Source organism: Scylla paramamosain, chromosome 27 (genome assembly GCF_035594125.1).
Source record: "Scylla paramamosain isolate STU-SP2022 chromosome 27, ASM3559412v1, whole genome shotgun sequence".
Lineage (NCBI taxonomy): Eukaryota > Metazoa > Arthropoda > Malacostraca > Decapoda > Portunidae > Scylla > Scylla paramamosain.
In genome coordinates, this window is record NC_087177.1 from 903,691 (window position 1) to 927,446 (window position 23,756).

A 23,756-nucleotide genomic window follows, 5' to 3' on the forward strand; every position below is an offset into this window, starting at 1 on the left:
TCTTAATATAGCATATCATGTAATTAACCAAATTTCGAGATTATAGCTCTTTTGAACTTGCATGCCTCGGTCCTCTGCAGTCCTCCTAAGCTCAAGATTTTCTTCTCCCCTTCATACATTATACATGTATAGCATTAATCTTACTAATGAAAGAGTTACTCATGAGGCTCCCTCTTGGTTCCTCGTCGCTGACAAGATATGGGGCAATCTGCATTATTCTGCTCCTCCCTATTCCCTACGCCTAAGATTTCCTTTTTTTTTTTTTCCTTTTTCTTTTCTAACAGAAAGAAAACTATCAATCATAGTAAGAACTACCATTGACTTATGCGATTTTCAGTCAAATAATGTCAGAAGGACAAAGAACACAATAATTTCAGAAGACCTTGGCGAGTCTTCTCTAGAGCAAAAAGGGAAAAAAAAAAAATCTGCATCGATGTCAGGCGATGCACGGGCGTCTCAAGGTGAACCTTGGTAAAGAAAGAGAATAATTCTTACGTGTAAAACACACACACACACACACACACACACACACAAACAGAACACCAGGGAACCTATTGCGGAGTGTATTTTTCTCTCTACCGTCTTCCTCTTCAAAAATATTAAGTAGTCCTTTTCCGGCACATGTTCTTAGCTAAAACTTTCTGCACTATCTTCGCAAACACTTCCCTAAACCTACAATTAATTTCTATTTCTCTGTCTCTTCTATCATTCATTGCTCCTGATTTATTCTTCTTCATTTCCACTCTTTTCGGTCAGTGCAAACAAAAATGACCCAGCGAAGTAAGTTTGCGCCTTCCCTTCAAACCCTTCTCCCTCTTCCCGCCCTTCAACTTGTCCCTCCCTCTTTCTCCTCCCCCTTTCTCCCCCCTAAGCCAGCCTCCCTAAAGTCTCCCTCACTCCGCGTGAAAACACAGTCGGTCCCTTCCTGCCCTCGAGAACACTGGCAGGTAAGTGGCCACTCTTACCTGTTCCTATCACATCCCTTTCTCTTTATTTTCTCCATCCTTACTTGAGAAAATTGTGTTCCCAGCCGTCTGAAGTGGCTATGAAGTAAGCTTCTCTCTCTACTCCTTTCTCTTTTCACTTTTTTTTTTAATCTGTCTATTTGTCTTCCTGTCTGTAACGTTTAGTATTTGCAGTCTCTCTCTCTCTCTCTCTCTCTCTCTCTCTCTCTCTCTCTCTCTCTCTCTCTCTCTCTCTCTCTCTCTCTCTCTCTCTCTCTCTCTCTCTCAGGACAGGTGATTGAGGTAGTCGGAAACATCGAACCAGAGATAATTTTTGTATTGATGATTGTGGTGGTGGTGGTGGTGATGGTGGTGGTGGTGGTGGTGAGTGTAGTGACAGAGGAATGGTGCGAGCAACTCTTCCTGTGGTGATTGTGACAATATTGGTAGTGGTGACTGGGTGTGAAATGTGGCAGTGGCGGCTGAACGGAAATATTGATGCTGATGTGTTTGTGGTGACGATGGTGATGATGGTGATGAAGGGTGACTGAACATTCACGGGGAAGAGCTGGCATTAGAATGATAGATTTGTTACACACACACACACACACACACACACACACACACACACACACACAGAGGGAGCAATTTACATTAATGCTCGTCATGCAGTTTATATAAATGTGTGTTTTTTTTTTTTTTAGCTTCCTTTCTTGTCGTCCAGTGTTTGAGATTCTTTTTTTTTTCATATCATCGCACGGCCTTCAAGTTTATGTAAACCGTATTGAATGGGGGCGACCTTGCTCGATATTTTACCATGTCAGTCTATTATTCGATCCCTTTATGCAACCAAATCTGGAACAGTTTTTTTTTTTTTTTCTTTCTTTCTTTCTTTTGAAGCCACCCTGTCACGCAAAACCGTCTCTGGACTTTCTCATCCCAATATTTCACTTTGAAAGATGCTGAGAGTTAAACATTCGTCTATGTTTCATTTCAAGCTATCAAAATATTCCAACAATTGAATAATGTTCCTCCTCGCCCATGTTAGTCACTATAATAAAATGAGAGAGAGAGAGAGAGAGAGAGAGAGAGAGAGAGAGAGAGAGAGAGAGAGAGAGAGAGAGAGAGAGAGAGAGAGAGAGAGAGAGAGAGAGAGCACGTAAGAACGTCAGAAAACTTGTTGTCCACATGCAGAGCTATGTGAAATTCTATTCTGGACTTTAGTGTTGAAGCTACGAGGTTTTTCGTTTTTACCGACCATTCTGAACTGCGCTCTTTCCACTGTAGTGTTTGTTGCGGACTTCTACAACACTCTTCTGATGTAATGGCAACAATAGTATATCCAAAAAACACACAAAGTGAAAAATGCAAACCAAAGAACAGATATGTAAGAAACTTTGATCAAGTGAGGACCACCTGACGGTCTGACATTTTACCACAAAACATTCAATTTGATCTTGTTTTAATACTCTCTTTATTTTCCAGCACATCCCCGCATGAATTCAAGCCTCGTTTTCTTCAGGTAATTGACCAAACCTGCCTTACCTCATCCCTCCATCTTTTCACATTAATAAATAATAATAAGCAAAGTTTCTATTTTAAACAAAAAATATCTACTGAATCCTAAATAAATAATGTATAATAGTACCCGTGAGGAGTTGCGTCTGAGTAATATCCAACACATTACATAAATTTGTAATACTTTAATCTTAATTTTGAATTGGTTTCTTACCCCTCCACGTATCCCATTATTTCCACGTAGCTACCTTTTGAAAATACTCAGGTACCCTTGACAAGTTGACTGTTACTTACCTCGCACAATTCCGGCATCAAGTCACACCTTTGCTAATCCCACACCGTAGCCTTACCGCTGCTCCTCCTGGTCACCCACACCGCATGTTTACTGTCTTATTTTAGATTTGATGTATGAAAAATTCTTGGAAATCCTTGTTTTTGTGATCTTACTAGTGTATGTTACTGTAAAGGGAACGTAACATTAACTTTTATGCTTGATAACCCGCTTCTGAACTTCACTCGTTTTCACAACTGTTAGAAGATAACCGCTGACCGCCTTTGTATTCTCGAGTCCTAGCACACTTAGTTTAGTATACCTAAATGCAATTATAAATATTATTCCTTGCACACAGGCCTGGACTCATGATAACAAAGGCGGTCAGCAGAAAGCTTCTACCAGTAGTGAAAACGAGTTAAATTCAGAAGTGAAATTCAAGCATAAAAATTAATAATGCTACATTCCCTTTATGGTAACATACATTAGAAAGATCACAAAAACCAGGATTACAGATGTCATAAAACTAACCTACATAGGGTGAAAGTCCAAGAGAAAGAAGGTGAGACAGACAAACCAGCATGAATGTGTAAGCAACCCCGCCTTCCACTGCACACAGCCTATCTTCCCATCACAGTGACACACCACACACAGCATTCTGCAAAAGAAAGTTAGACCTGGAATGTGTTAACCACTTTTACTATGCAAGTGTGTGTGTGTGTGTGTGCGTGTGTACGAACATTAAAAAAAAGGGGGAAAAAACCTGTTAAGTTGCTTCTCCCCATCCCTCTTCCCCCACATAAAAATAAATAAATAAATAAATAAATAGATACTAAAAAAAAAAAAAATTAAGTGTTTGTGTTAGTTCTGGAGACGACTTGGTACTCGTCTCATAACAGTTCAAGTCACAGAAAGGGGAGAAAAACATTAGCGGGTAAAGTTGCAGAGTTTACCAGTGAAAGGAAAGTAAGGATGAAGATACTGTTAACTTTTGCATTAACTATTTTATCAACTCGGTTATCAACTTTGCTTATTGATTACGATGAAAAAGTCGCAGCGTCGATTATGTAACAGACGTTAAGTTTCTACGTATTTCCGAACGTGTTCCACAAGCTCTCACAATTACCTCATTTCATTTTACAGTATAATGATGATGATAATAATAATAATAATAATAATAATAATAATAATAATAACAATAATAATAATAATGATAATAATAATAATAATAATAATAATTATTATTATTATTTTTGTAAGTAGTAGTAGTAGTAGTAGTTGTAGTAGTATTTTTCATAATCGCTGCTTCTAGTTTGTGTTTCTATTTCTTGATTTTCTCATTTTTTTTTCTTTCTCTTTTGGTGTAAAAGATCCTCCCCAAGAGCACAAACAGTGAAAGAAGAATCCTCCTGACTGCTGCTTTCAATGAATAAATAATTAGCAAAAAAGTCTGAAATGAGTCGACAGTTTAGTTCTGGGGCTGTGCTGTGGAAGGCGAGGCGAGAGTCGTTCCAGTCAACCTCCCTTGGGACCTTCACATTTCGAGGCGTCGTTTTCGAACCAAATAGTATCGTACTATACCAATATCTTTCCTTTACAAATGAAGACAGCATGGTTTCGCTAAACCAATATAGATAACAATGCTTTGGTTATAATGCACTAATTTTAATACATAGAACTATGCATCATGCGTATGGAAAAAGTATAAACACAAACCTGTATTTTCAAACATTTCTGCGTCTTGATTATTTTCAATTGTTCTGGTAGAAGTTACTAAGTTTTCATTATTATTATTGTTTTTATTTATTCATTTGTTTTATTTATTTATTTATTTATTTTATTTATTTATTTTTTACTTTTTTATTTTTTTTTGTGATTCTAAAGAAAGTTTTGTAAAACTTCTTCACGATCAACAGGAAAAACATCCATGGGAATGTGACCAATCACCTCTGTGGCCTCTGAAAATGGTTGTAATGAAAGAATAAACCGTTTAGAATGCAAGCCTTAACATGCCCCAGTTTCAGCTGCTGCTTTCCTCCAAGGCGCGCAGCGAGCCTTGCGTCGGTGTTTTCCTACTTCCTGCTGCCGCCGGTCTCAATTTCACATATCCACAAAAGGACAAATTCGTCATGTTTTTTGCATGATGGCCAGACTTTCCTGTGAACTATTTATACTGGTCACTGTCGTCCCCCACCGCCCCCTCCCTGCTTGTTCGTTAAGCTGCCTAGCTTACACACACGCGGCGAACGATAAAAAAAATAATACAGTGTATGTAAGGCAAGTGAATGGAATGTCGTGATCAGCTCCTAAGGAAGTAACAGTCCAGACGTAAAAGAAATAAAGGACTTGTGCTTCATCCCGTGCTGCACCTCATCACCACATTTCGATGTCTGTCGTGGTAGTTCACTTGCAATCACTAACTCTTGAGGCAGCGAGGAACGTCACCAAGCACGCCACTGACAGATCAGAGGAGAGCAGAATTTCCAGTTTAAACTCAGATTCCCTGCAGTGACCTGATGCCTTCACACCTGGCTTCTCCCGCCCTCTCCCTTGCTCATTCCCTCTCCGTCTGCAGTTCAGCTTACTTTATTCCACACCACAAGCAAGACTGAATGAAAGTTTACCACGAAGAACACTTTCATACGTGTACTTAGGCCCTGCAGGAAGTGACACAGAAGACATCATGTTTGTCAAGCCATTACACGCCACATCCGGGGAATAGTTACACGCCACATCCGGGGAACAGTTAAGTGAGGCAAACAACTTTGCATTTTGGCTAGTGAAGGGTAGAAAACTTTTTGTAGGTATGATACTCATTACTAAATTTGAGTAACCCGAGATTAATTTACTTGAAATATGTAAACGTGAGTCACCAAAAGGCCTGAAATATCCGATCCCTTCCTTTCAGTAGATTCTTTCGAAATTATATTCTATGAACGAGATAATTTGATTAATCTGAGGGGCCATGGCGGTGTCTATAACTCCACAATATGTCAATGACTCAACGTGGATTTTTAGGACTGAGAACAAGACCATAAGCCAGTCAGTCGCAATTAGATCCTGGGATTTCGTACGTAAATTATAATTATTATGTTTCCTTTAAGTGTGAGTGGAATATGGTGTGTAATTCGGCGAAGAATTGTCAGGAGGAATACTACGGAGTGTCCTGAGTGCAGTTCTGAGAGTTATTTATCGGGTGAAGGGCCTGAACTTTGTTGCATCCGGTCCCAGATTTTCTTAATTATCGACACAGCATCGGACAAGTTTTTTTTGACAGCTCGGAAAGTCGATGCGAAAAAAAATAAATAAATAAATAGGGGAAAAATAGACATGAGAGAGGTCGCTCAGGTAACAACATCACGTGAACACCCTTCGCGATTACGGGTAAAAAGTGAAGGCCAACTGGGTAATAAAGAAAAACAGTGAAAAAAAGATAGTTTTTTACACATTCGATTCGGGAAAAAAATACACACACAAAAAAGGGACGAACAAACAAACAACTTTTTCCCACACACACACACACACACACACACACACACACATACACACACACACACAGAGTCGTCAGAATTATCACCGTCACTATTTGTTCCTTGCCATGGATTAACTTGAATATCTAGAGTGTAATGGTGCTGAAAGTCGTACATTACATCACATTTCAGACCACAATGCCAGATTTGCGTTACAAAAAGAGTTAATGCTATCTTTTACATACGATTTTTTTTCTTTCTTTTTTTTCAAACGACTATCTGGCAAAACTTACATAGTCACGCAAGGCAAGAAAGGTGACCTTCATAAGCACTCTTCACCGTTGTTTCCAAGTATAAATTAGCGTTTGGCATTTGTGTGTGTGTGTGTGTGTGTGTGTGTGTGTGTGTGTGTGTGTGTGTGTGTGTGTGTGTGTGTGTTTCTGCCCTTACCCAGTTCATAACATAACAAATACGACCATTCGCAAAAGTTTAACATAACCTTTCGTATTATGTTTAATATTTCATAATTCACATTTCACGTTCTTTTCTTTATATTTTGGTGATATCGTGTTTTTATTCTGGGACGTCATACCTCCAGTTACGTTCATTATACTGTAAGAATTGCTGCAAATTGGGATCATCTTCATTGCAATAATTCTCAGTTTCCTCAACTTACTCGTTCCTCCCTTTCTCTTCCTGTCACTCTCTCTCTCTCTCTCTCTCTCTCTCTCTCTCTCTCTCTCTCTCTCTCTCTCTCTCTCTCTCTCTCTCTCTCTCTCTCTCTCTCTCTCTGTGACTGTATGAACCACGCTTAATGCATCATGGAAGAGGTTCACCGTCATTGTTGGAAAGCGTAAGCTCTTGAGGCACTTGCAGAAGGTGGAGTCCTTTATGTTGCAATTCTAACTTGTAGTAATCCATGAGAAGGTTCAAGGATTCATCTTTCAGGTCAAAAAGTCTTTTTTTTTTTATGTATATATTATATGATAGCATGCTTTCCTCGTTTGTCAAGACCCAGTGGAATAATGTCCGACTCGGCGCCCCTGCTCCGCCTCCCAAACTGGTTTTAAAAAGACTTGAGAAATAGATAAAAACGGCAGAGCGGAGGAAAAGCTCTAGACAAGAGAATGAAGCAAAAATATGAGGGACTTTATGGAGACTTAAAAAAATTCGACATTCTCTCTCTCTCTCTCTCTCTCTCTCTCTCTCTCTCTCTCTCTCTCTCTCTCTCTCTCTCTCTCTCTCTCTCTCTCTCTCTCTCTCTCTCTCTCTCTCTCTCTCTCTCTCTCTCTCTCTTTTTCACATACACACACACACACACACACACACACACACACACACACACACACACACACACACACACACACTTTCTACACAATTATGAAAAGATAAAAAGAGAAAACATTAAAAAAAGCTCCACACATCTCTTTCTTACAAGTGACAAAAACACCGCGGTTGAAGTATACGCCTTGTCGTTTCACTTTTCTTCCAAATGATTAGGTCCGGAGACACTTTCTAATTAAAACGATGAGTCACAAACTCCTGAGTTGTGATCACAGGCTCCTCACGCCCCTGACCGTTGCATGTTTTGTGAGATATTATTTACTTTCGAGAATCCTTTGTGCCTGAGGTGAAAAAAAAATCTTGAAGTCTACTTTCGTTCCCAATGACGTATGCATCTTCTTCACTTTGCGTTCCTCCCTAAAGAAAAACATAAATCATCAAGCAGTCCTACTTTTTCATGCCGTTCCTTCTCTTTCTGAGCGTTACATTAGTGATTTTTCAACGTCTTTCACAGATATTTCATGGGGAGTGAAATTTTTTTTTTTTTTCCCATCCTCTGGCTTTCATTTCTTTACGTCTCCACACACCCTCTCCCTGCTGGCTTCACCTGACTACACGTACTCCGTGACCAGATGAGACGTCATGAGATGATCCTTGAATTATCTGAAGAACAAAATAAGAAAATAATAATGCTGCAAGAAGCCATCAGTCTTATACGCAGTTCCTGTTTTCAATTATTCCCGTATCACGTGAATGTGCCTATTTTCGCAATGTTGTAGTGTGTGTGTGTGTGTGTGTGTGTGTGTGTATATGTGTGTGTGTGTGTGTGTGTTCCACAGCAATGACACCTGTATTTACTCTTTCTGAAATCAGTACTCCCGTCCGGACCAATCACTGGACAGAAATTTCATCAATAAATAACGAGTCTGACTGAGGGAAAACATCCTAGTTTCTTCACACTTGCCTCCAGCCACATGTCTCTTCAACTCTCACACTGGTGTAATTTCTGATTTGTTGTGTAAGTTCAAAGTAAGTTCGTTCACCAGTCATCGGGTAGCCAAGTGCAGCAACATCGCGCAAGGCTCACATATGTATATCGCCGCAGGCAGTAAAAGTTTCGTCTATGAATAAAATGAATGAAAGTAGGTTCATAATCTTCAGAGGTGAATTACTCTTTACTGCTGTCTCTCTCTCTCTCTCTCTCTCTGCCATCCCCGCTGCTTTCCCCGGCGTGGTTCCAATTCTCGGCGTGGAGATGGCGATGAGGTTTTCCGTGGTGCATATTATCAGTGTTGCTTCGGCTGGGATCGGGCGGGTCGACGGCGGCGACTGAAGGGAGCTGAGGTGTGGAGCGCAACACAGTGATTCTTTACCTCGCTGACAAAGGACTGTGCTTTTTTTTTTCTTTCTTTTTTTGTCACCCAAAACTTTTTCGTGCGTGAAGAAAGTGGGTTGTTGCCGGTTAGTCGTGCAGTTACGGAAGGCAGAGCAGTAAAAGTTGCGGAGCTCATTCTGGTCTGAGCAGCGGCAGCATCGACAGTGAGAGGGATAGCAGTGCCTGGACGCCCCGCCAGTTCTTTCTCTACTGCCGGGCCTCGGATCATGTGCGGGCTGGTGGCGAGGTCTGAGAAAGGGAACAACCAAGCCATGATCCAAAAGTGATAGTCCGCGCCGCGCGTCCTGTAATCAGTTGTGCCCAAAGCCTTGGGTATCACGTGGGTCCCCAGTCCAGCCACATCCCAGCCACAGTGAGTGTGTCGCACCACGGTCAGCGTGCAGTCCCTTTCCTAAGGGTAGATGGGGCAAGATCAGTTCTCGTCAAGTTCCAAGTTTTGCATTCCTTTTCATCTGTTTTATAACTGTATAATTAATTTTATCATTTACTTGTATTTCATAATCATCACTGGTTACCTGTTCATTTTCAATAAGATATATTTTGTTTTTGAATGTCAAACAAGAGTGCCGTCTCTGTATATACTACTTCCGGTAAAGGCGTAACAATAACGAGAAAACTGAAGCAAGAAAGTGAAATAACAGAAAAAAATAAATAAATAAATCTGTGTGGAAAGGATAAACTTTTAAATGTCTCCCAAGGCAGGATAGAATGACTCTCAGCAATTCAAGTCATGGTGAGGAAGTTGAATGGCATGGTGGCATGAGTCACGGTCAAGTAAACCGGTGCGGTAGCGGTAAAGCAGGTCAGCAGGCTCAGAATAGACCAGGTGGTCAAGGAAGCGTAGCTCCACGTGATAAATGCGGGTGGATTGACCGAAGCATGTGCCTCAGGTCACGGTACAAGCAAGCACTGAGTTGACAAGTTTCCTCGATCAAAGAAAGAATTCGTCATGATACTAAGTGTTCGCGTCGTCCTAGTGTGTGCGACATAATCAGTGAGACTACGACAGAAACTGTGAAGAATTGTGAGACACAAAGTGCTCTTAGAACCTGAGTAATTCTTCTACCCGACGACAGAAACCCTGAAATGTTTGATATTCAAACAGTGACTAAAGTACTTGAAAGAACTCTCTTTGAAATTTAATCTACACTTTCTTTTACCTGAACGATGGGTGGACTCACGGGAGCTGTGAAGAACAATGAGTGTAATCTGAGTTTGGGGGATTGGTAGGAATGGAAAAGCACTGGAGGGAAAAAATGAGGATGTCTGGAAGACATAAATGTAGGTCAAGAAGGAAAAGTTAAGTCTAGTGAAAATGGAAGGAAAGAGAAAGAGCTTGCATGAAGATGACCTTACTGAGGCTAGGGTTCAAAGCTCAGTCCACGCACTGACATGCCACCGTTAAGTTCAGAACAAACACTGACGTTAAAGGCACATCATTATACATGACTTCATGCATACTGTTGTGCACACACACACACACACACACACACACACACACACACACACACGAGACGCTAAGTGGCTGACGGGAACCTGGACATGACAATGCTGTCAAAGACTAAAAGAAAAAAAGAAAAAAAAAAAAGAGAAAGTCATTTTGCATAATTTACAATCTTCAAATACACATTCCCCAGGTAATTTTTACTTTCGCTAGAGAAATCTTTCTAAATAACATAGGAAAACACACACACACAGCTTCCCACCACTATCACCACCAACAGAAGCCACTTTGCCCCCTCTTGCGTTGATGTCCCTTGCACATACATTTTAGCCAGGTATGAAAACAGTTACAATCGCACGCACACACACACACACACACACACACACCAAGCAAACAACACCACGTGCGTCTTACTGATTTTCTCTTTGTTCTCCCTCACGGTGCGTTTCAACTCGCCATGCAAAAAGGTACATGACGCTGAGCGGTTTTTATGAGTTGCCTTTCTGAGAGTTTAGTTGCACTGTCTAATTTCATCAACTTGGCGCACTTCGCAGGATAGATGGCCAAAGCAACCTTAACTTTCTAAACTCTCCAAGCAATCCAGTAAAGGAAGCTCAACTTTCTACTTTTTTTTGTTTCATGGTTTGCTTGATATGTGATCTCCTTCGAAACTAAAACCGGAGAACATTATGTGATAGCTGCACCTTTTTTTTCGCCTCATGCCTATGGCTTTCTATCATGCACGCATCTTACACGTGTCCAGTGTGTCATGAAATACAGATCATGCCCTGCGATCAACCATATACTCAACTTGTCTCCTTCCCAATCTCCCTCTTTCCTTCCCTCCTCCCTTCCTCCATCCCTCACTTTGCATTAAAACGTTTACATATCTTGGTGTCGGTCCCCAATACGGCTTTGGAAAGCGAAAACACTATCACCCTCTTTATTACTGGAATTGTAAGCGAACATATTATTTTAAGCACGAACAGCATAATACAATATTGGTCGTAGCTTTACAGTCGACCTCAGTGAATGCAAATACATTAATATGAAGTAAATAAGAAAGTGTTTTAACTTGTTCTAACTTCTGCAGGTCATCTTGAGGAACAAACAACCACAGTACAACAACTGCGTCTTCCCACCTAACTCCAGATGGCCCCGTCTTACAGCAGCGCCCTCCAGCCCCCAACCCCAGCCCCCAAAGTAAAGGAGAAAGGTAAGCAATTTAACACTCACGTACCACCCGAGGAGAGACTGTGGGGCGGCGCGGCGCGGGTGTAAGGTGCAGTAAGCACGTCACACGCTGAGCACCTGAAACAAAACATTTAGTGAATAGTTGCGTCATCATTCGTGCCTTCTGGAGTATTTATATAATGAAGTGAATGCTTTCTGTGAATGTAAGACAGTTGACCGCGCCGCCACCTCTGTGACTTACGGTCGTAACTTTATTTTTAAAGGCCATATAAATTATTAGTCGGATTATCGCGTTATTTTTTCCTCACAAATGGTGTAGGTCTATCCCTAAACTAAAAATCCTGATGACTCCCATTAGAGCTTGTTAAAGAAACTGAGAAAAAACGCCGAAACGTTTGATAATTGGGACCGAGGGAACACCACCAGGAAGTGTCAACAGCTTATGCCACTGTTTGATTAGGTCCCTGCCTCAGACTTTCTCCTGTTGCTGTTAGGTTTATAGAAACAACATTTCCCTCCAAGTTAAGATATGCTGAATGCCTTTGGCCATAAATGGAATCATCAATGACTTGCGTTTATCGACACGCTGAGCCTCTTTCCATCAGAGCACTAAATGAATGAAAGTGAAAAACTATCCACATCGGAAGCCGAAGAGAGAACGTACAGTACTGGACTCCCCTGGCTGGGTGGTCCAATACTTATGGCGAAAAAGCATGGACCTCTTGAGGGTGAATCATTTTAGCCAAAACTGGCTCTTGCCTCCCCTCAGCGTGCCTTGGGGCGTGTTGGAGAGCAGTAATCTGACCTGCCGCGACTTTTCTCACAACCTGTCGTATTATTGCGCAATAACATCTCGTGGTAATTCATTATGTTTGCTAATATGGCTAAAACGAAAGAGTATTAATCTGAGACTACTGCGCAGATCATGAGCCTCAAGGAAGTAGGTCATTCAATTTGAGAAATAACTGAACAGTTGGCAGTTATCCAGTACAAGTCAAGCGTTGGTCACGCCGGTTCAGGAAGGAAGGGAATCGTGATATGCCTGAACGTGAAAAACAGTCTGGACACCCAAGAGGGCTGTTAGTGTCTTAAATGTTCAATGGCCTTGGTATCAGACTCCACTGCACACGTTTAGACAGTAACAGCCCTCTTATTTATCTTCTAGGGGCGCCCAGACCCTTTTTTTTTTCAGGTTCAGGCATATCACGATTCCCTTCCTCCATGAACCGGAGTGACCAAGGCTTGACTTGACCTGTGTACTGCCAACTGTTCAGTTATTTCTCTAACTGAATGACCTGCTTCCTTGAGGCTCATGATCTGCGTAGCAGTCTCAGATGAATACTCTTTTGTTTTAGCCATATTAGCAAACAGAATAAATTATCACGAGATGTTATTGCGCAATAATATGACAGGATGTGAGAAAAGTCGCTCTCCAACACGCCCCAAGGCACGCTGAGGGGAGGCTATGAGTCAGTGGCGTGAAGCCGAGGGATGCGGTGACGTCATGGCAGGGGCTAATACTTTTGGCTAAAATGGTTCACTTTCAAGAGGACCATGCTTTTCACCACAAATTAATAAATAAATAGATAAATAAATAAATTAATAAATTAATAGATAAATAAATAAATAAATAAATAAAATATTCGAACACGGAGAGAGAGAGAGAGAGAGAGAGAGAGAGAGAGAGAGAGAGAGAGAGAGAGAGAGAGAGAGAGAGAGAGAGAATCAACAAGAGTTTTAAACATACAGTTACGACATATACCGGGATACAATATAAAACTGTTGCAATCTTATTTTGAGAGATTTAAGAATGAGCAGCATACACTCAAAGAGAGAAAGTGTATTATCTCGCAGAGAAAACCCCTCCATCACTTCAACAACAACCAGGTGACCAGCTCCACGATGATGCTCCTCATTTCTCTCAAGGAACCGAAATATTCGGATTTAAGACACAGAGGATAACGCGGAAACAACAAAACGGTCCTACAGGAATAAAAAAAAAAAAGATTTAAGACTGTACATAAGCCCGAGTCTTCACTGGAGCGCCGCACGCGTACTGATAGCCACTCAAAGGCGCACCGACGAAGGCAACTTTACTACTACTACTACTATTACTACTACTACTACTATTAAGGTGGGATCTACCTAACAAGTTCTAATCCTATTCACATCTAACTACATCCTACAACTTCTACACAACAACAACAACAACAACAGCAACAACAACAACAACAACAGCTACAACAACAACAATAATAAAACGGTGATATCATCAGCAACAATTTACCTTCACAAAACAGATGACTATTGTTTTTCTCTCCTTTACCTTATTAAAACGTGGATCTTAAACTGCCTGAAGGAGAGAAAGAAAGAGAGAAAAGAATTAAGGTGAAGGAAATACGAATTAAATATTTGAACAGTCATGCGGTGAAAGGGTATTTTCCAAAAAACAACACATTTACCTGTCTAACCATACACGTACTTATCAGATTACAATACGCATCAAAACATAACGTGTTTTGTACTTAGACAGATGCCAGATTCATTAAGTGCATACAAGTGAATTTCAAACAGCAAATCTACTCAGTTATTATTATTATTATTATTAGTAGTAGTAGTAGTAGTAGTAGTAGTAGTAGTAGTAGTAGTAGTAGTAGTACCTTTTATATTCGTATCTAACAAGGCTGCTTGAGTGAACTATACTAGCTGTAATATTTGAGAAAAGAACTAGGGCCTATGTAAAGAGAAACCACAGTATAAAGAAAAAATATACAGTATAAATTAAAAAGTAAATAACAAAGAAAGATAACCGGTTTTGCCGACGAAAGAGAGATAAGTTACAGCGCAAAGGAGGAAAAATAGTATAGCATATAACAAAAAAATACAGTAAAAAGAAAAACTAAAATATAAAGGAAGATAAATTATTGTAAGAGGGGAAAGAAAAGGAATACAAGGAAATTACAGTATGGAGAAAGAGAAGGAACATTTTACAAAGAAAAAAATAAATAAAATAAATAAATGAATGAATAATAAAGTGAAATCTATAAGAAGAAAAGCTGCTGTAAAGAGCACAAGGGAGAACGAAGGCTTATTGCTGAAACACACAGTCACTCTTAATAATCACAGCATAGGGAGAAAGAAACACACCTGGCGGGATGAAAATAATGAAATTTTTACAAGCGGCTAAAATTAGTCTTGAAACGGTCTACCCCTAAGCGAACATTTTTTTCCTCTCTCTCTCTCTCTCTCTCTCTCTCTCTCTCTCTCTCTCTCTCTCTCTCTCTCTCTCTCTCTCTTACACACTGTAAAAAGTAGCGGGAATCATGAAGCAACTGACATGGTTTGCGAAATTACTTTGTGAAACAGGTGGGTTTTTACACACACACACACACACACACACACAGAGAGAGAGAGAGAGAGAGAGAGAGAGAGAGAGATACGGCAGCCACTGAGGAAAAGTGCTTAGTTATGCCTTGTCATGCACACACTCCTACATTTTACAGCCATTTCTCGCCGTTTGCGTTTCCTTCACACATTACTTAAACATTTATCTTCTTGCCAGCATACGGTCTATGACACACACACACACACACACACACGCACACTCTTCAGTCTGGCTTTCCTACTAGTATTCACTAACAGGTTTTTCCATGTTTTTCCTCCAGCAAGTCTATATAAAAAACATCCGGTTTACATTCATTCTCACGCTGCAGCTAAAAAATAAGCACCCTCTCGTGCCTTTCACCACCTAGACATCACCGCCATCACCACCACCGCTCTTGTATGCTGTCATTGTTCTCACTCCAACTCGCTATGCCATATTGTCTCCTCACAGAAGTAGAAATCATCTTCACCGCTATTTGCGATGTAGGTACTGTTAGTCTGCACTTATGTCTACGAAATCTGAGTCATGACTTGAGGAAGTTAAGGCTACTCTCTCTCTCTCTCTCTCTCTCTCTCTCTCTCTCTCTCTCTCTCTCTCTTTTATGCAGCTTTCTCCTTGGCTCTTCCTCCAGTCCTTTAACATCAATAAATATTTTTTTTCATAAGTTTCACTTCGTCATACATTATCTGTCTATTTCGCAATCTTCAACGCACCTCACATAACCACTGAACATCGTAAATCTGGTACTTTAACTTGCCCATGCTATGCCATCAGATCATAACCTCAGTTTGATAGTGACATCAAGCACCCCATCAAACACAAACGTGAGTGTGTGTACGTACGTGTGTGTTTAACCCTTGTAACATCAGGCTTCTTATTTTTTGTATATTTTCCTTATTACGTTCAAAGATCAGAAGGTCTGCTGGTCTCTTTTTTTTTTATCTTCATCCATTACTTTCCAGTATTCTAAGCACTTTCTCTAATCTTCTTTTGCTAACCATTTCACTCCTACTTTTTTTTACTAAATCTCCCTCTCTCTCTCTCTCTCTCTCTCTCTCTCTCTCTCTCTCTCTCTCTCTCTCTCTCTCTCTCAGATCACAAGTGACATTTCATATCCCTTTCTCTTTTCTTTTACAGTATTTTCCACTTGCCTTCTTCAGTGTGTGTGTGTGTGTGTGTGTGTGTTAGAGAGAGAGAGAGAGAGAGAGAGAGAGAGAGAATGTATGTACTGTATGTATGAATCTCTCTCTCTCTCTCTCTCTCTCTCTCTCTCTCTCTCTCTCTCTCTCTCTCTCTATATATATATATATATATATATATATATATATATATATATATATATATATATATATATATATATATATATATATATATATATATATATATATATATATATATTTTTTTTTTTTTTTTTTTTTTTTTTTCTCACAGTGCAAGTCTTATAAAGGTCAATAGCAGTGTATATGTATGTAGTGATGGCAACATATATTTCCATGTATTGAAGGCTATGGCAGTAAACCATTTTAGCTGCTAAGGCACTTTTCACTATAATTGAGTATGTGGCTGTAACCCATCAACTCACTATCTTACAGATGACCTCCCTGAGCTACGCAGTAATGGTTTTTGGGCAGCAGTGATCACCATTGGCAGCTATGCATATGGTGAATATTTCATTGCAAGCCAAATGCAACCTGACGTTCGCCAGGAGTCATGGATAATGATGCGCTCTGCAATTCCCCATCTCATCTTCTCTCTGCTCTATGTGGCTGGTGTCACCTGGTGGGGGCCACAGTACATGAGTACCAGGAAGCCTGTCTCTGGGCTTAGGCCCTACATGATGGCCTACAATGCCTTCCAGGTCGTCTTCTCAGCCTATATGTTCATAGAGGTAGGCCTGCACCTGACAGAACTACACTTCTCAGGTAATTTTAGAAAATGATTCATTAGAAGCAGCAAACATGCTTCTGCACCAGTCTTTATTTACTTAGTTGTGTTTTAACTAGATGTAATGCACAGGATTTGAGTTAGGCTTGTATCATTTTCACATCTATTTCAACCCAGCATTCTCACATCTGATTTATTTCAGACATTAATACCTATATAATTATATTTCAAAAACATAAATTTCTTGAAATGGTTTAGGTATTTAGTCCTTGTTTTATTTGCAATTTGCGCTCATGATGTTTACTTTCCCATCATCCCTTGTCTGAAGGTTCCACTTGTCCACAGTTTCTAACCTCCTTATTGCTTTGAACAATGTAATCAAATCACTTCATTTTCTGCTCTCTGCATTGCTATTCTTGATTTATTCAGTCTTCCCTAATTATGACAATATTTTTACTTTTCATTTTAGTAAGGCAACCAAGTCACACTTGCATATACAACACTTGATTTTATCATTGGTACTATCAGTTCTCTCAACATTTCCTTTTTCTATGTAATTGGCAGCAATCTGTGATCACATTTTCATCCTAATCTAGGAAGGTTTTCTTGTACATTGTACACTTTTCTCTTTCTTCCTTAGCATTGTCAGTTTCTTTACAAATTCTGATAACTACTTTCATGAAGATTTGTTGCTCCCACCCATCTCAAGAGCACAACATTTCTTGACAATAAATCCCATTTTTCTGTCTTGCTTCCACTTGAATACTTATTCCAAGTCTTCATGTATTGATAATTCTGTACAGGAGCCTTATCTGCCCTTGTATGGAGTACACTTCGCATTCATATACCAGTGGGTTCCACTCACCCTGCTCTTTTGAACAGGGTGGAATCAAAAGTATTGTATCTTATCCACTCCTGTAACTGACAGTCTTCAATCTCTGTTTGCCACAGTGTTGCATCTTTTGCTATCTTCTGTCACTACTTTCATGCTAACTACTATTTTGATTTTGCTTAACTGCATGCCTCCTCTCCTTCCACAGCCTAACTGCTCAAGACTTTCTGCTTTTTCTTACCCCTATTCTGTCCACCTCAAAAGTTAACCAATAATTTTAATCTTTCATCCCCTTTTCTGGTAAGCTTTGGAACCTGCCTGCTTCTGTATTTCCACCTACCAGTAACTTGAACTCTTTCAAGGCACTTTTCCTCATGATTTTTGGATAAACTATTTGATTACTCTTTGGGGACTGGCACTTTCAATGGATCTTAATTTTTTAGCCTTTTACCCTAAACCAGAACTCCTCCTACATAAAAAAATAAATAAATGAATAAAATAAAGGCTTTCTTGATGTACTGTAATACCAACCTCAACTTGTTGACATGTATGTGTGCAAAGGACACAGAGATAATCAGGCATTGAGAATTTGAAATGAGTCATGTGAAAAATTACCATAATGTGAACACAATGGATATCAAGAATCAAAAGCCTTGAGTGTGGAAGGTTCATCACATCTAATAAGTGGAAAACACTCATTTGTAGAGTGGTAGTAGTTAATTGCATGACCCTGAAATACATCAGTCACCACCCCACAAAGAATGGAGAATATGATAAAGAGAGTAGATATATCTGAATAAAAGAAATGCTGTTAGTGAGAGAAGAAAACTATCTGTGAAATTTAAAGACTTACTACTAAAATATTCCAGAGAAGGAAGATGAGGATGATGAATACACTCATAAGCAAAAATTAAATGCATAGATAGTAACAAATTGATTCTCTTATCCTACAGCTACAATGTCAGACATCAGATTTAATAATACACTACAAACATTACCAAACTGTGCAAATGAAGATGGTGTAAGAATGTCTTTGTTTCAGGGTGGACTCTCAGGCTGGTTCAACACCTACTCTTGGTTATGCCAGCCTTGTGACTACTCCAATGACCCACAAGCCATCAGGGTAAGCTGCCTGTTTCCCCCCCCCCTTCCTCTCCTTGGCACCCACCCCACACTCTATCACTCTGCTCATGTTTCTAGTAATAGCTGTTTGTGAGCAGTCTGTCATTCCCTTCTACCTGAAGTTAATGATATGATGCATGTGCTACCTTGATCACTTAACCTGCACATGAGTAGCCTTTTAATTTTTCAACATTGTTAACTATTCATGTATGAGAGTTTCTTTCTCTCTCTCTCCCTTGATAAATATCTGAACCAATATTTTCAGCTACAACACATCCCATACAATCTCTATATGTCACTGCATTATCAAACAAACGCTGTGATATCAATCATGATTAAAAAGGTAGTTGTGACACATGAATAATTCAAAGTAAAGTTCTGTTAAGTGTTGGCTTTGTTTCCCTACAGATGATGCACATTGGCTTCTGGTATCATTTTTCAAAGTACATTGACTTTATGGACACGGTAAGTATCCTTGACATCCCTAAACTTTTTTTATTATCTCTCTTTTAATGTAATCTTACCAGGAAAAAAATTTCTGAGGAGACATACTCGTCATATACCACTTAACTAAGTAGTAAAACATGCTTATTATCTTTAGAAATTGTCAAGTACAATACAGTTTTAATCTAAAATAATGAAAGCCTCATTTTCTGAGCTATCCACTTTCCAGCAGAAGATCCTTATACTGACATTTTAAAACTGGGACTGTTCTTTTGTGTCTCTGCATATAAATGTTCACCTTTGTATGAGTACAATTGACTGTGGGAAGATCTATACTTAGAATTTCTTTTCACATATAATCATTCACATAAATAGGTAGTTGACAGCTCAGAGTTCCACTTATAACATCTCTAAATTGTCAGTCATCCTCTGTCCCTCACCACTGGAAGATGTTCATGGGAGTGTTCACAGAATCCTTTCTGCACTCTTTTCCTTTCTATTATCATTATGAGAGAATTATTGCATCTAATAGAAAGAAAATTATATAAAGAACTAAAACTGAGGCAAGATTGACTGGGAGAGATAAACCACATCCACATACAAGTCCCATTACTGTTGTGAGCCACTTCATTATGGTTTATATATAAATATGGTACTAATTGTACAAAAGTACATAGTATATACAGTATGCATATATTCATATTCATTAATATTAATTAAGATTTGTAACACAGTGTATGCACAGCCATAAGACAGGATGTGTCATATGCTGGGAAACCATATATATTGGCATATAGACATGTGGATGGTGGTCAGCACAGTCTAAGAGGGCAATTCTTAATTTGGTGGTATATTCTTCCTCCCTGTTTCTAAGAAACCATTTAACACATGTGATGTGTAATGTACAAGTATTACAATTTCAAATAGAATAAGACAATTTTTGTGTTTTGTCAGGTATTCTTTGTTATGAATAAAAAGAATCAGCACATCTCACTGCTGCACATGGCCCATCATGGCCTCATGCCCATCAGCACTTGGTACGGCATCCGCTACCACCCAGGTGAGAATGAAGTAACCTCTGGTGAGGTTGGGTTTATAGTAAAGACTGAGCTGTGGTGTCCTGGGAACCTGATAGTGTGGTTTGCAGTGAATGAGAGAGAGGTGTAGCATGATGGTGATGACTCACATAATAATAACAATACTTTTTGTTCTTATTTTTGTTCATTACACAATAGAAACTCACTTTGAATTGGACTGGATTCTCACAAACCTTCTTAAGAATATATTTACAAAATTATTAGATAAAGTACATTTACATGTATAGTATACCCATATTTAAGGTAGTAACATTTTAAAAATATAGATTGATTATTGATCATGTAATGTGCTTTTGAATTAGAAGTCTCATATACTTAACATCACAGTAATAACCAACAACATGCCTTTTTACACTCATTGTAATGAAACCACATAATGCTCCATTTTTAACAGGTGGCCATAACACATTCTTTGGGTTCCTGAATGCCTTTGTGCACACTGTAATGTACCTGTACTACCTGCTGGCGGCCATGGGACCCCACATGCGTCCCTTCTTGTGGTGGAAGAAGTACCTCACCACCCTCCAGATGACGCAATTCACAGCCGTTTTCATACATGCAATGATAGTAAGTTTGACAACATCTTTGCCATCCAGACTCCTCCAGACTTTTCTTATCTTTCACCATGACATTTAGGCCAACTCACATAAGGTCTGAGCATCAATTATAAATGCTTGCACACAAGGAATGAGAACTCTATCTTTTCCCTTGCAGCCCACCATGAAGGAGTGTGATGTGCCACCTGCACTGATTGGCTGGGTTGGCAGTATTGCAGTCTTGTTCACAGTTCTTTTTGCTGACTTTTATATCAAGGAGTACAAGAAGAAAAACATCAACCAAGTGAGTTGCTCCAATAGGCACATGTTTTGCTTAGCATCATCAAACTAACTTAACATGAGCAGTAACTTGAATATCCTTTTGATTTTTACACATTTCTATTTCAATAATGAAAGACTAGCAAGCAGTAAGAAGTGAATGATCCATGAATAGGATCATGCACAACATAAAGAGAATCCACAGCTATTCTTTCTTCTGCAGACATGCTATTCATGGGAATTTTTATTATTATCATATTGAGAGGTCCCAAATTTCTTTGCATGTGTTGGTATTATTCACTTAATGGTGGCTCACAAGACTGCATGGTCTTTGGCAGCTTCTCTATACAGGCCAACATTTTTTACGTACTTCTAGGCCACTCAATGTCAATTTTGGTTGAAGGAGGGTTATCACTAAAAATTCTACCAAACATATTCACATCAACTCTTTTTGCCCAATCATTCTTTGCCATGCTCTTAATGTGCCCATCCCAGCTCAGCCTACCTATCTCTTCTTATCACCAGACTAATACAGTCAACTTCCATCCTCTCCCTTAGCCCACCATCTGTGATCCTAGGTCAGTTGTTTAGTGGTGCAGTACAAGTACATATGCATCTTTTCATCCTTATCTCAACTAGTACTTTAGCCTCAGGACATTGTTCTCCTTCTCTATCTGGGTTTCATTAGCATTACACTTTTTACGTACGCCACATACGGTATGCCTCTTAAATCGAGTCTATAAGTAAAACCATTCCCAGTTTTTTTTTCTATTTATAGTACATACTTCTAATTATCACCACTAACCAAGCACCTGCACTGCTTCCTTCTACACAAATCTCATCTTCCAAATTATAAAACCTCTTCACACATTCAAAGAAAACTACCTTTAATCTCTCTCTACCATCTCTTGTGCATCCACATGCTACATGCACTACACAAAACAGAATTAAAATCCACACCATCCCCATTCATTACACAGGTATGTACATCTTCAGTTACTGCAAGACCACTACCTCACATAAAATCATAGTCTCTGTTTTATGTGCATTTGCCCTCAAGCCCTTGTACAAGCATATACCTTGCTCCCTCTGGGAGTCACAGGAGAGCCTCTATCCCTCCATATCCAAACATTCCCTTCTTGCTTGTTAAAGTATTCAACCTTTACTAACATTTCTTTCACACGTGTATTTCTTTACCCTTTTCCTCTACCTTCTTCTTCTCCTATTAGAACTTTCAATTTAATTCACATACTGTACACTTTCCTTACAGTCTCTTTGCTCTTCATCCTCTTGATATGAATTCCTGTTCACCCACTCCACCACTCCACAACTTATACTACTTGCACAGCCACTCATACCACACCTCTCATACACAGTTTCATTGCTGTTGCCCTCCACTGCAGTCATCCTCCTATCTTGTCACCTCATATGCCCTTCTCATGTAACTTATTTCCACAGCATGCATTCTTGATTGGTGTGCCAACACCAAATACAGAGGTAGAATAGTGCACATCTGAGTAAATACACATTACTAATGCTGGCCATTTACAGGTGAAGATAAAGACAGATAAAGATGCTGGTTATTCATCTCCCAACCATTGCGCCGTAGACCAAAAAAGCATGACCACCACCACCACCACCACCTCTCATGACTCTCACTTCACCAATGGCATCACACGGAGAGTCACATGTGCCACTGTTTCCAATGGTATGATGGCACATTAGACTGAGCTGATCAGCTGCTCTACTAAGCCTCTCCATAAGGACAAGAATTTTGTGCTCTTCATTTAATTCTCCTCTACTATGATTTCAGGTTGTGTCATATTCTTTCATCTATACTGAATCATATTAATACTCATGGTTTTCCTCAACTCCTTTGCCTCTCCCCATCCCCTTATCTCTCTCTCTCTCTCTCTCTCTCTCTCTCTCTCTCTCTCTCTCTCTCTCTCTCTCTCTCTCTCTCTCTCTCTCTCTCTCTCTCTCTCTCTCTCTCTCTCTCTCTCTCTCTCCCTCTCTCTCTCTCTCTCTCTTCTCTCTCTCTCTCCTATTATCAACTCTACAAAGTTACAAAGTCAGTTTAACTTGTCTGGTGTACAGGTAGTGACCAGTCTCAAGTCTAAGCAAGCTCCTTCAGCTCATTATTGGGCTCTTATTCTCTAGATATTGTTATGTATGTAGTATACATCCCAATTTCATCCGTATACCTGCTCCCACTTGCAATGGGGTGCAACATGGATTAGCTTATTCAGTCAAAATGTAAATATAGTACGTACACAGCTGTGTAAGCATCTGGGTTATAGAGAAGTTTCTGTTTATATCTAGATTTCACAAAAAGAACTATTGTAATAAAATCTACCAATAAATGGACTGAATTATTATTTCTCCACACTGTGCCTCACCAACATTATGTATACACAGGACACGTTACTGTACCAACATACATCCTCCCCAATAAACAGTAGCAGCTGTAGTTTGCATGTTTCTCTTCCTTTTTAATGTTAACAATGCAAGCTATAGAGCCTTCTTCCTTATTTTCAGCTTCAGCTCATTTCTATATGAGGTTGTTGTTTATTACCAGCTTTTTCATCTTTTCCCAGCTTGAATATACTGTTCCCTCAGGCCATTCTCCCATGTCATCTGTAATAGTTTCCTTCCA

At 39.6% G+C, this 23,756-nt stretch overlaps 1 protein-coding gene across 4 annotated transcripts; it reads left to right on the forward strand.

Annotated features, from left to right (window-relative positions):
- Positions 1 to 910: 910 nt before the first annotated feature.
- LOC135113996 (very long chain fatty acid elongase AAEL008004-like) lies at positions 911 to 23,464 on the forward strand. 4 transcript variants are annotated; one of them, XM_064029588.1, is made up of 9 exons: positions 911 to 947; positions 11,421 to 11,543; positions 16,499 to 16,794; positions 18,665 to 18,745; positions 19,153 to 19,209; positions 20,143 to 20,248; positions 20,680 to 20,852; positions 21,000 to 21,125; positions 22,652 to 23,464. In XM_064029588.1, the coding sequence occupies exons 2-9, from the start codon at positions 11,480 to 11,482 to the stop codon at positions 22,823 to 22,825; spliced, it is 1,077 nt and encodes a 358-aa protein (XP_063885658.1). In that variant the 5' UTR covers positions 911 to 947; positions 11,421 to 11,479; the 3' UTR covers positions 22,826 to 23,464. The 4 variants fall into 4 exon arrangements, with proteins under 4 accessions (XP_063885658.1, XP_063885656.1, XP_063885660.1 ...); XM_064029586.1 differs by lacking the exon at positions 911 to 947 and adding an exon at positions 8,762 to 9,280; XM_064029590.1 differs by lacking the exon at positions 911 to 947 and adding an exon at positions 8,781 to 8,831.
- The last annotated feature ends 292 nt before the right edge of the window (positions 23,465 to 23,756 follow it).

Excerpts from the sequence above, each read along its gene's own strand:
- LOC135113996 (XM_064029588.1), top strand. The coding sequence starts at position 11,480 with ATGGCCCCGTCTTACAGCAGCGCCCTCCAGCCCCCAACCCCAGCCCCC. Across the intron at positions 18,746-19,152 it reads ATGACCCACAAGCCATCAGG|ATGATGCACATTGGCTTCTG; the intron begins GTAAGCTGCCTG and ends GTTTCCCTACAG. Across the intron at positions 19,210-20,142 it reads ACATTGACTTTATGGACACG|GTATTCTTTGTTATGAATAA; the intron begins GTAAGTATCCTT and ends GTGTTTTGTCAG.